We start from the raw sequence: 13,607 nt of genomic DNA, 5'->3' as shown, positions 1-13,607 counted from the left end.
CAGGTAGGAGATAGCTTTGCTCCTGCTGTAGATAAAAATGAACAGCCTCTCAAATACATCTTCCCTCCTTCTAGTTAACTGTGAAAGAAAGATTGCTTAACAGACTATAAAAAGAACAACTCCATCTTCATGGACATGCGTTGACCTCTTGTTTAAATTCAGTATGATTCTGGGTGCCCCTGTAGCAAGCTTACGCTAACCCAAATACTGAGTTTCATCTCTCTTACCCTTTTCCCTCACTTGTAATTCACTCCCCCTTCTAACTGCATGCCCTGGAAGTGTCCCTTTTAATTTTTCTTCTTTTTGCTGGCTTCCTTCTTTAAGACATTGCAGAATAAAACTGCAGCAAGAAATATTCCCACAGACATGGGCTGCAAAGTTTACTGATACCTGTACCAGGTATCATGAGGATCAGGGTGTGATGACGGTCATCTTTGCTTGCTTGCTCGTTTATGTCATTCTGTCATTTGTTAGTTCAGTAACTGATGTGTTTGTGGAGGACGGCTCATTGCTGCATGTTTCTTCCAGCCTTTGTGGAGGGGGATAGACAACCAAAGAATTTGTTAAAATAAATAGTTGGGAACTGAACATTTTTATGATTTAAAGAGATCTAATTTCTTAAATCTTAGATGTGTTCTGTTCTCTTCCTGCATAAAACTATCATGTGATCCCAGTCGCAGGATGAAAACACAGGGTTCTTCCAATAAAGTGTCAGGCTTCATAACAATTTCATGTTCCTTTGCTCTTGAATGTAGTGCGTTCATTAGTTCTAAATGTTCTTGTGGATTACAGTTCTTGCATTTCTGGATTGTCTTTTTCCTGAAAAATATTTTTTTCTTTTTTCCTCATATTTGTTCATGAGCGGTGAGCTTAGTGTCATGAAACTGAACTTTCCCGCTTTCTAATCATATTCCACAGTCCATTGCAATAAAAGGCAATGGTGCAAAATAAGATCTATTTGTGCAAGTTTGATGATTGTTAAGGAGGTAAGATTGCAGTTTAGTTAATTGCACTTTATGCAATTTAGTCCCCATTCAGTAAATGTCTGAGTAGTCCTGAATGGGGATTGGTCGAGTGTTTAAAATTATGAATCTGCTTAAAGGACCTTACTGAACTGAGACCTCTTTCTCTATGATTGCACATAATTTTAATCTGCGTAAACCCAGGAGATACTTGTTATCAGTCATTTGATAATAATATTTATGATTTTTTTAGGCAGAACTATATTTTTGTCAAACTCATATTTAAAAGTTCCCTGTCAACTTGAATTTTCAGCAGTTGGTTTGCTTGTTTAAGAATGTTGCATCTTACGGTCTTGTTTAAAACAGTCAGCCCTGAACCTTAAAAAGAAACATTTTTCTCTATAAATTTCCTTCCCATGTTGACGCAAGGTTGAGGACTTTCTCGTAGATAAAGTACTCAAAACTGCAACTGGATACTTCTGGGTAGACCCTTCCTGCTGTGTAAGGCCCCTTTGGCCTCTGCGGGTCCCTGACGGGAGCGGTTGCGGACACGCTCCTGCATTTACCAGACAGGAACCCGGCTAGCCTTGGAGAAGGGAGCAAGAAAATTAGCGCAATTAGGGAAAATGGATAGAGTCCGCTGGCAAATACATAAAGTAAGCAACTGGAAAAATGGTGGGAGACTAATTGTCATTTTTATACATGAAAGAAATCAAGTGATCTTTGTATCAGTTCACCAGCCTAACAAATAGTTACGCAATTTGCTTAATGCACTCGGCTTAATGCAGCTGCAGGTGGGATCAGAACTGAAAGTCAGTATAAAATGTTTGGTCCATTTGACTGTGTCCTTTTTAAAACGTGAACTCTCAGGCAATGCTAATCAGGTTATTCGCAAAGTGTAGTTTCAAATAATTCAGATAAATTCAAGTTACAAAAATAAGCAAGATGGTCCTACAATAAAAGTTGAAAAAGGTCTGCTGCTTTAGCTATTACATTTTGTGGGTAAATGAAAGGTTCATTCAAATCCACTCAACGTTATGGTTATGTATATAATGCAAAGAATCTAAAATCTTTAACATATGTTTTGCAATTGAACCATTGTTATGAACTGTGCTCCTAATACTTTTAAACATCATGGAAAAATCCTTTAAAATTGCTTCCAAACTTTTCTTTTGCCTGTCATTGCTCTACTGGTATTGAGGTGTGTGTATATGTGGACTTACAAAAATGAATTCTTAAATCAGCAAATGCATGAAAAACATCTAATACTGAAAAGAATGAATCTTCATTTAACTGTCATTTCCATGCTTCTGCTCTTATCTCCAGGTAAACAAATAAAATAATGCTTATATCAAGTTTGTATGTATTTTTACATAAAAATATTTCTTGACCTAACTTTGATCTAATGATTAGTGGTTTGTATACGATGAGTTTCAGATGAAGGAAGCTGACCCTATATCCGATTTCAGGGTGAGAGCATGGACAACTTCAACTGGGGAGTACGCAGACGGTCCCTGGATAGCCTGGACAAGTGTGACATGCAGCTGCTGGAAGAGAGCCAGCTCTCGGGGAGCACGCCCAGCCTGAACAAAATGAACCATGAGGACTCCGATGAGTCATCAGAGGAGGAGGACCTGACCACCAGCCAAATCTTGGAGAACTCAGACCTAGTAAGTTGCAAACTTGCAATTTAAGAAAAAATAGGGTTGTGGTTTTAGATAAGCTGGGCTTTGAGGTTCCTCTTGCCCAGGTGCAATCTCATCAGCTGAAATTGGGGGGTGGCACTCAATGCAGTGTTTTGTCGCTGCTTGATTTTCCCTTCTTTGCAAATGTAAACAGGAATTTTAATGCGAAGTTCGAAACACAGGAAACATCGGGTCTGATTATTTGCCCTTTTTTCCACAAATTACCATGTGACAATTTTGCACAACTGGCCAGTAGTAAATCTTTCTGATGTATCTAATACTTAAAGAAATAGGACAAGACTCCAGTTTGGTAAACTGTGTCAGGTTTTCATTGTTCACTTCTGGGATGTTTGCATACGATTTTTATGATAGAAACATCAAAAGGGTTATTACATGGCTGCATGTACAAACTAAGAGAGCCACCATCACTGCCCTTTAAGACAATGTCTGCTTTACATGTTCATAAAAGCAGTGTGTGGTAGGGTAGCTGTATACTCACTTCTGTGCTTTTGTTGTCTTTTAAACAGATTATAACTCTTTCCCCATCTGAGGATACGAATCATATTGACTCACTTTCTACATCGTGTGGCACAACCTCAGCAGACCCTCATCATTTTAATATAGGAGCATCCAGCTTTGATGTGTCTTTGCCTGATATGAATAATCTCCAAGTGTCTGAAGGATCCAAGGTGAATATAATTTTACTTTCTTTTCCAACTGGACTGTATTTTACATAACACTTTTACAACTTTATTTTACTTACACTTTCATGAAAGGTTTCATCTGTGAAAGCAAGTTCATTCTGACTTCCTGTATGTCAGTGTATGGCATAGTACAATACATTCATATGTTCCCGCACATTCATACTCTTTCCTTTCTACTTACACTTTCTTAATTAAAAGATTTTATTTATTGTTTCTTAAGTATATTGCACAACATATACACCAAGATACTACAAGCTCATTGGAAGACAAATTCATGAGCTGGCTACAAGTTACAACCCTAAGGGAATATTCTTTTGTTCTTCACGGGGATTTAAAAGAACGATATGCCAACTCATGTGGTGGGTGTATGCGTGTATTCTCTGAGATTTTTTTGTATGTGGGAACCTATTGTACAGTTGTGTGCACTGGATTCAGTTCCTGCCTTTTGGCAGACACTCAGAAATTTTAAATTCATGACCGCAATATTAAGCCATCTTGGGGGGGGGTGGGGAGGCAGGATTTGCAAGGATGCAACAACCATGTTCAGCACAGTTTATTTCAGACAATTGTATCAGAAGATGAACATAGACTAAGGTTGGTAAGTTATTATCAATGTGGGGACAGTTTCTTTAATTTTCTGTTTGATAGTAGTTGTTTGTGGGAGATCCGGTGAACCTACCCCTCTCAATGTCTCTCCAGAAATATAATCTGGGGCAGGGGGTGTGTGTGGGTTAGTGGCTTTATGACACTGTTGCCTTACCAGTAAAGCTTTCTCTGTCATGTCTAAACTGGGTGACTTCTGCAGAAATAGCAGTGTAGGAGAATGGGGCAGGGGAAGAATATCACTTGTGTAATCGTCGGCTTCTCTTCTAGTGAAGAGGTCATAGAAAAGGAGGTTGGAATTGTGCTGAATTGAACAGAAACCTCCCCAGGAGGAAGAAGGGACAGGAGGAGGGAAATGTGGGTAAGGATAGGAAAGGAGGGGAACCTCTCAAAATAATGGTTGTGGGAAAGGTAAACTCATTATCATTTGTCAAAACAACTGTTGGTAGGCAAGTTACCACATAACAACCATAAGCAGCAGAAGTTGGCAGAATTTCAGTTCAGGAAGCTGCAGTCAGAACAGATATGTTTGCAGGTGGTGACTGCAGCTAATCTCATGCATCCAGCTGCAGTAGCTAATGGTATGTACATTACGAATTGCAAATCACAGTTCATGAGTTTCATATATGCCTGGGGTTTTAGAATCTTTACTGTGAAAATGTCTTTAATGTCCCAATACCCATGCACCAGTGTTCATCAGAAAATGAAAAGCTTTGGAAAAAGTAAATAAGTGAAGAATGTAAAATCACAGCTGTTTCTTGTGGGATTCACAGACAAATTCAGCTAGTCCTAAGACAGGTTTGATATTGGTGAAATACATAACCCAAGCTGACAGGGATTTGCCAGTATTACAAAGATGTTTGAATTGATAAGCTTTACACAGAATGCCGCCTTGGTGGTTTTTGCTTCAAAGATATTTTCTTCTAGTATGCATACTTCTGTATTTTTACTCCAAACAAATTGGACTCAGTATAAACAATGTTAAAATGCCTGGGGTTTTATTTATTTTAAGGAAGAAGTCATCCAATTTTTAGTCAGAAAACTTGAAGCTTGCACCTAAATAATTTTTACTTAATTTGATAACAGAAAATCTGAGCTCATTCCTGTTTCTCTTTTCCTCTGAGTTCTTACTTTCAGAGAGCTAATGGTATGTCAGCAATGCAGAGGAAAATTTGTTGTTACTTTTTTAGTGCTGTACAAAAATGTTTAGTTGTTGCATCATAAGCAAAACCAAAAATATCAACTCAACTTTTAAATAGATGCAGTGAATGGGAGCAACAGACTGATTAAGCGGGCCTCTTCTCAAATGTTTCAGTGCCAAAACCCAGGTATTATGTTAACGGCGTGCAATTAGTTAAACTTATTTTCTGTTAAAGATAGTGATCACAATAATTAAGATAGTATTTATAAGGGATTAGAAGGCAGTGATGGATAAAGCTGTGAGTGATACAAAGATTCAGATGATGCTGGTTTATATATTTTTCAAGTTACCTAAACTCACTGATTTCTGCAAGTGTACTCCAATCCTGCATGAATATTCGGAGTCTACTTTTTTGTTTTGCTTTTTGGGCATCATATTGGGCTCCAGTGGGTGAGAGGTGTTTGCTTCCTCTTTCTTCCTCCCTTACCCTACCCATCAAAATGTGTTTTCCTCATACAAACACTGTCATTACAGTGAACAAACCAATGGTTCTTTCAAGCTAATATTTCATATTTGAAAGTGGTTAATACTAACTACTTCTTGAAGAAGCATAAAACATTTACACTTCTTGCCAGCTGCTCTGGTTCATATTCTGGTAATTCAGCCCTATAGCTTTCATTTCTCTTTTCAAGATGGTTTGTGCTCTGATTCATTTCATCCATCCTGGACTCAGGAATATTCCTATCCCTTTCCCTTAGAAAACAAACCAAACCAAAAAAACTTTCTCCTGCTTAATTTCTGATCCTGTCCTTTCTGATACAAGTTTTGTTTAATTTTTAGAAATGCAAATCCCCAGAATTTATCTGTAGGATCCAAGCAGGTCTGGTAACCTGCAGAGGGCCACTTTTCTCTTTTAATTCCACTTGCCACGGATTTCCCTCCCCACCCGCTCCCAACACTTGTACGTACATGCACATATGCGTATGTGCACAGACACATACCTTATGAGATAGCCCATACAGAAAAGATAAAGAGTTTGAGCTACCCACTGCAGTCATCCATCCCTACAGGAACTGCTTCGCAGGATGCTATGGATGATGCAGACAAAAGCCAAAAGATTAAAACTGAAACAAAATTTGTTCAGACCAAAAATGCAAGAGAAATTGGAAGGTTTCAAAAAGAAATCAAGAGCTTTAGGTGCTAATGGATGAAAAAGGAAGGAATGATAGAAGCATAATCCTTTTAATGGCCTGTAGAATGCTTTGGATTCCTCTTGAATGGAAGTTATTATGTAAATGACATGATAAAAATAATTCTCGATTCTAAACATGCATGTAGTCTTTCAGACAGTGATTGTTTTCAATATATTTTGAGAGTCTTTAATACACTCTTGGAGACTATAAAGTGGTAAGTGACAACGACAGCTTGACAGTAACAAGAACCCAATTGTTGTGCCTGAAAAAACACTCCCCTGCTATGTTACCAAATGCATTGAAATCTGAAATTTTGCTAGAAAATTAAATTAAGTTGAAGAAATGCCTTAAGAATAATATTGATCCAAGACAGCAAGTTAAGCAAATAGCATATTTTTGAAGAAGTGTAACTTGATTCATGTCATTTATAATCTGTGGTTTTATATATCTGTGCAATTTAACATGTTGTCATGTGGGTTTTTTCATTAAATGCTTTCTATTTAGTAGTGGAACTAACTTAGTAATTTGCTGTTTTCTAAGACATCATCATTCACTCCCCTAGGTTGAAGCTGTACATGAAGAACAAGATACAGCAGTCCACGAGGATGACCTTTCGGGGTCTACAAATGAACTCCCTGGAGCATTTGAATGCAGTGATAGCCTTAGTCTGGATATGACAGAGACTGAAGAGAAAGTTGACAGGCTGGAACAATTTGCTCTTGCTAGGTACTTGTATATGCTATTATTCATAAAAGCTCTTTTACACTGTACAACGAAGTGATAACAAGGTGTTAGTTAATGGAATGGCTGTTTTGGCCACCAGAGTTACAGAATTCTCATGAGTTTAGAGCAGTTAGAAGACAATGCTCTAATTACCTGCATAATTATCACACAACTCAAAAAACGCTCAAGATTTTCCTTCTAGGAGAAGCAAGATAGGATTTTTACATACATCTATGCAGTTAGTCATTATATATGTAATATATTTTATCAAAATTAAAAAAGGCATTTTTAAAGATTCACAGTAATGGAAATACTGCTTAGTTATCTGTTCAACAGGTCACCCATGTATTCATCCTTCTGATTTCTTAAGGGTCATAAGGAAGTCACAATATTGTCAAAAATCCCATCTGCATACTCTTGAGGCTGCTGGTGAGCATGGCTGGACCCCAGTATATGTTGCAACAAGGCATCAAGATTTTTCCATGCCTTATGGAGTGCTTTCAGATTTTGGGTGCTGAGTTAGACTGCAATTAGCCCGTATTTATGGAAAGGAAAGGAAAGGAATGAGGATATATAAAGAAGCTCGCTCTCTGTCTGAGCACCGTGTTTCAGAATCACAGTTCCTGTTCTTGGGAGCCATAGGAAGTATTTCTCTATCCCAAAGGAAAATACACAAGATCAAGTAGCTCAGTACCCTTTAAAAATGGTAGTCACCCTGTTTCACTGACCATGGAGTGCCAAAATAATGCTCTGTCCTAAGAACAGCGTGGAGAAGGGATGGATCTTCTCCAATCCATTACAATGGGGGGGAACCAAGCAGGTCAGTATATGTAAAGTTTGTACACGCTGAGATTCTTTTCAGTACTTCTGCTATACATTATTAAAACCAAGTTTTCCTAGAAGAGGAGTTTTTCTTCATGGGCTTTATCCTCCTGTGCAGTTTCAGCCTTCTTCCTCCAAACAATGGTACGATAAAACAATTCAAGTATTCTGGGATGGAGGAAGATAGATGATAGCTGCCTGAAGATAGGGATTCTGATTTTGAGGTTTTTCTTGTAGCCAACATCTTGCCAACCTTCAAAAGTAATTTGAAAGTTCATGAATATTTTTAGAAAGGTGCTGTAATTGGTCCTGTGATTATATAATTCTGCTATACTGTATTTTATCTGCCACTTTCTTGGTATTCTCCTTTCATCACAGTTTATTTTTTTTTCTCCTTCAGTTTTGGAGATGTTGATCGAAATGCCTCCCCTCCTCCCTCACCATTTTTTTCTGCCATCCTTGCTGCATTCCAGCCAGCAGCATGTGATGATGCAGAAGAAGCCTGGCGTAGTCATATCAACCAGCTCATGGGCGACTCTGATGGTTCCTGTGCAGTGTATACATTTCATGTGTTCTCTTCCCTGTTTAAGGTGAGAAAATAAGTTGAAGATAGAAAATCAAAATGTTTAGATTGTGTGTGGCTATTAGGACGGTTCTTGATAGTAATACCAGTAATGAACTACTAGGTATATAACCATTGTAATTTTGCATGCTGCAGAATTGCCATAGTAGATCTTCATGCAGAACTGTCTTCTAGCACCAGTTTTGTCATAAAAATAGTATGTACCTTATACTTGCATGTTTGGAGATAACCTTATAAAATATGGATCCACTTTAAAGAGTATTTTCTTCAGTACTTTAGAAACAGCCTGAAACAATAACTGCAAGAGACAGGAAACAGCTGTTTAATCTCAAACTATTGTTAATCCGTTCTTTCATCTCAAACTGTTGAATTCTGACCATGCCCATGTAAATGTCAACATTATTAAATATTCTGTACCTAACTGAATAGAAATATCCAGCTGCCATCATGTAACATAAATTCTAGAGATTGAGTCTGAAGACTAGAAATACGTTTCTCCTTTATAAAACTGTATGCTCGCAAAGATAAGAATCTTGCAAAAAGATAAGAAAAAAAAGGAGTCAAGATTACAAGCTGTCCTAAGGAATGATTGTCTGGTTTTACCTGTAATTAGTCTTAAAGCCTTTTTTAATAGTTTCTGCTGCTTTATATGAGGCAGCTGTGGGATGTTTAGCATGCTGCAGCAGCATACACAGCAGCCAGGTAACTTCATGCAGAGTTTAAGTACCCATGATCGCAGAGTACACAATTTTTTACTAGCAATGGGTACGCTGCTAATAAATACACAATCTTAAGATCTTTTCATATCTTTAAGACTATCCTTGTAAGAAAGCAGCATCATACGGTAAGAATCTCTTCTCCATCCTGTTTCCTCTGTGCTCCACTGGAGTTAATCGCGTGTCTTCTCTAGCTGCACACTCTGTCCTCCTGTAAACATTACAGCACTGTATATATGGGCACCATATAGGCATTCTTTTAAACACTGATAAATACCGATTTGGAAGAACAAAAGAGTACTGACCTGAGTGCATAACAGTTCAATTTTGAAAATTAGTCCTGTGTTTCCTTATGGTGTGTATTTGAGCTTTTCGGCCATTATGTCAGTCCTAGAGGTTAATAGCCCTGTTCAAGTGTTCTGAGAGTTATTTGTCGTTTTTGTTCTCTTTGAAGAGGTGAAAAGGAACCGGTGTCACACTTCTGAAAACTAAATAAATAAAACTGTGTAACGCAAGACCTAAACATAGAATAGAATCATAGAATCATTTAGGTTGGAAAAGACCTTCAAGTTCATCGAGTCCAACCATTAACCAAGCCCGCTAAACCATGTCCTGAAGTACCCTGTCCACTCGCTTTTTTAATATCTCCAGGGATGGTGAAACATCACCTGTAAAGTGTCTGTTTAACTCTAAATGCTGGCATGCACACACTACATTTGCTGTTGTGCTTGCCCTATATTCAGAAGATAACCTACTCATTTTCTTGAGTTGACACTGGAGGAGAAAGATACAATACTGCTCTCCAAAAAAATTAAGCAACAGCAAAACCTGAATAACAGTAATTAAAAAAAAAAAAAAAGTGTTAATAGTATCAACAAACCAGAATTTTCTAGCTGGAGTCAAAGCCATATTTTTAGTTTATAAAAAAAGCTTTGTTCTCCTCTTCAGAGTTAAAACATAGGAGTATTATTTTCCCAGATTTTTTTCATAAGATCCCAGCTTGTCTGGAATTGTATTGTGTTTGCACAATCAAACTTTGCTACTCATCCACTAACTTAAAAGACTTTTGACCCTCACCAACAGGAAGTTTCAGAAACAAGCCCAATATGTGCTAGGCTTGCAACACAAAGTACTGCCAAAATATTTAACTGTGAAATAAAATCCTTGTTTGGAGGAGCTTGTCAACTAAATACTTGGTGAAGTGAAAGAAGTGCATTTTCCAGGGCACCTACATTTCAGTCTGCATCAAGTTAATGGTATCTTGGATGTTTGCCGACAACACGCTAAACTTGTTTGAAATTCCTGAAATTATTGAAGTACTTTTCCTGTAAATGAGTCATAGTTCAGAGATCTCTAGATTATCTTTATGGCTGCCTCTTGGTATTCCATCGATTCAAATGTCTTCCAGCAGACCAGCCACTTCCAAGACAAGTAGATTTGAGAGCTAGTAAGTAGTTTCCACAGTCAAGCCCTTTTGTTATGAAAAGTCCTCTTCTCAGAAGAGGAAACCTGAAGTTAAGAAGAAAATGTTCTGAGAATATTTCATTATTATTTACATTGACACAAAGCTCAGCGACTATATGCAGGCATATACCTATTCATAATATGCTGGTGGTTGGCATTATTATTAACAGTAGTCTCATTTCATAAAATATATACTGCATTCAGACCTCGCTTGAAAGATTTCAGCCACTGTAATCTGCACCTGGAAGGACATAGCTGAGATGATAACTTACAGTCCATGTAATTGCTAAATAAATGTATTTAGTGAAGTACTATGCATAGATACCAAAGTGTACAGTCTCTGGCTCTTTCACATTTTAATATTTTAAAACACTGTTCAAGACTGCTATCTTCATAACTGTAGATTGATCATTGCTTTTATGAATATCTGAAAAGGAAAGCAGTAAAGGAAGAATATGTTTTCTTGAATCTAAACAGTACACTGGTCAGCTTTTGATGAAGCCATCACTGAAATGCTTTGAGGAAGTTATTTTCATAAAATAAACTAGAACTGTTAAAATACATGAGTAGATGGGTGCTGGAAGGGACCTGAAGCGTTCATGTTCCTTATCTTGCCCAGGACAGGATCAACTGTAACCTTCATTCCAGTCAAATGATTTTTAACTTTTTTCTCTAGGCTGTTCCTAACCTTTAGGCTAAGGTGGAACTTCACAATGTTCCTAGGCAATGTAGTCCAATGCTTAACTCTCCTTATCGCTTGAAAACTTCTCTTTCTGTTTTTTATGCCCATGGCTTCTTGCTCTATACACAGTGGTGGTACTTCTCTTCTTTGCAGTTGCTGTTTATATTTGAAGACCATTACCATGACTTCACCTACCCCAAACTTCTCTTACTTAACCTCAGTTCTTTCAACCTTGCCATAACTCACATTTTCTAAACTTCTCACTGTTGCTATAGGCTCTTTTCAGTTAGTCTGTGTATTACTTGAAAAGCAAGAGCAGGTTCTGTATTTCAGCCTAAGTTCTTAACAGCACCAACTGTAAGAGAATTACCTGTTTCATAGAAGGTGTTCCTGTTTTAAAACTTCTCTCTGCTAACTGCTGTACAGTGGAATGCAGTTAATCATTTTCCACTTGTAACCCAATGTAGTATACAGATCTTCTTCTACAAAATTTTGCCTTCCTGGTTATTCTCCATCCTGAATGTGCTCTGTGGATTGTTTTATCCTACTACTTTGTCCTTCTTTCTTTTCCCTGCACCACTTCTCCAGTTTATCAAGATCAGTCTGAATTCTAATGCTGGCTTCCAAGGAGTTTGCAGCCCCTGCAGCTCAATCTTCCATGCATTTAATAAACGTGTTGCGTATTCCATTGATCAGTATTTTCATTAATGACTTGGTTAGTGCCTGAGACAGTCTGCAGTGGAATCCTACTCAATTCATATTTCCACTTGGACAGTCAGCTGCTGATAATTAACTTCTGAATTTGGTTTTGCACACCTAGTTACCTCTAGACCAGGTTTCTCTGCCTTACTTCTAAGATAGTAAATGAATTAATATATAACATATCAATTGCTTCTCCTCCTAATAGAAAATTTTAACCTTTCATGAAAATTAAATAGTTTGATATGATTTGTTCTGACCAAATCTATACTGCCTATTATTCATGTCTTACATGTTCCCCCATTTCCTGAACTTTGTGTTTAATTCTTTTGCTCTTGGGGTTTTTTTTGACATAAGCACTTTCCTCAAGTTTTTTACAACACCCTGTGTTCTGTGAGTTGTCAAATATACTTGGCCTAGACCTCTTTAGCCAGTATTATAACTATCATAGCATGAATTTCCCTATTCTGCAAAGATGTAAAAATATCCAAGCCCTTACTAGCAAGATCTGTTCTCGCCTGAGTTTTCATAGATGTCTCATTGTTACCTGTACACAGGTGCCCTTTCTGAGAGCAATAGGGCAAAAGAAGGCATTAAACACATCAGTCTTTTCAGTAGCATCTGTTAGTAGCTATTTGTCTCCATTGTGATTCCTTGGCCTTCCTCTTAATTATTTCTAGTTTACTTCTTGACATTCTCTCTTTCTCTTACTAGTTTATTTGGCATCTCCCTCCCTCTCTGATCGTTGTGCCTACATCACCGTGCTATTTTTAGTACCCAATTTAGTAATTTAACACAGTTTCAATTTCTGTTCTTCTTTTTTGCATGAGTATTTGCCTGAGTGAAATATCTGTGATGTAGCCAGATGTATGTCTTAATATATTTTCTGTCTTTCAGTGGTATAGAATGTGCTTCTGCCATCTTTTTTTTTTCCTAAAGGAATGGCTACCTCTCATTATCTCCTTTCCCCATGAAGTTATTTCTAATGGGCTCCTTCCTGCAAATTCTGAATGCATTGAAGTCGGTTGTATTATTTCTGTAATCTGTCTCCTTCACTACCTCATATTCATAAACTAAATTACTCTTCCCCAGGAGGGCACCTAAACAGGTTACTCAGAGAGCCTGAGGAAGCTCTGACCTTGGAGCTTTAAAGACTCAGCTAGATAAAACCATGGCTGACCTGATCTAGTGTTGGCAGTAGTCCCACTTTGAGTTGAAGGCTGGATCAGATGTTATCCAGAGGTCCCTTTCAACCAACAGCTCTTGGATTCTGTTCCATAATCTGTTTTTCTAAATTTCCTTCCACTTTTACATTCTCAGCTAGTTCTTTTGCGTTGGTTAGGATCAAATCTAGATCTCTTTCCTTTGGCAGAAGAGTTGTCAGCAACAGTTTCACTGAGACTTGGACTGAATCTTTCTTTTCAGAAGCCATCATAGTAGTAAATCTCCAACTGTCACCAAGCCTTATGTTTCAGATGATTCTGCTAGTTGCTCATAGAAATAATCATTTACCTGGTTTGGTGGTAAGTAAGAGGCCTTTGCCTCTACTACAGAGTCAGTGCAGCAGAGAATCTGAACCCTGTGCTGAGTGACATGTATAGCACTCTGTTTCTGTGTTGAAGTAAGATGG

The 13,607-nt window shown here is 37.7% G+C and overlaps 1 protein-coding gene across 12 annotated transcripts in view; it reads left to right on the top strand.

Annotated features, from left to right (window-relative positions):
• Positions 1-13,607, top strand: part of FRY (FRY microtubule binding protein) — a 251,433-nt gene that overhangs the window by 221,367 nt on the left and 16,459 nt on the right. For all 12 annotated transcript variants that reach the window (XM_030042562.2, XM_030042563.2, XM_030042557.2 and 9 more), the window contains 4 exons: positions 2,432-2,632; positions 3,175-3,336; positions 6,851-7,014; positions 8,234-8,423. In XM_030042562.2, the coding sequence (XP_029898422.1) occupies positions 2,432-2,632; positions 3,175-3,336; positions 6,851-7,014; positions 8,234-8,423 (717 nt within the window). The remainder of the gene's footprint in view (positions 1-2,431; positions 2,633-3,174; positions 3,337-6,850; positions 7,015-8,233; positions 8,424-13,607) is intronic.

This window comes from Aquila chrysaetos, chromosome 19 (assembly GCF_900496995.4).
Source record: "Aquila chrysaetos chrysaetos chromosome 19, bAquChr1.4, whole genome shotgun sequence".
In the NCBI taxonomy this organism is placed as follows: domain Eukaryota; kingdom Metazoa; phylum Chordata; class Aves; order Accipitriformes; family Accipitridae; genus Aquila; species Aquila chrysaetos.
Note: the sequence above shows the minus strand (reverse complement) of the source record. Positions and strands in the feature narration are given on the sequence as shown.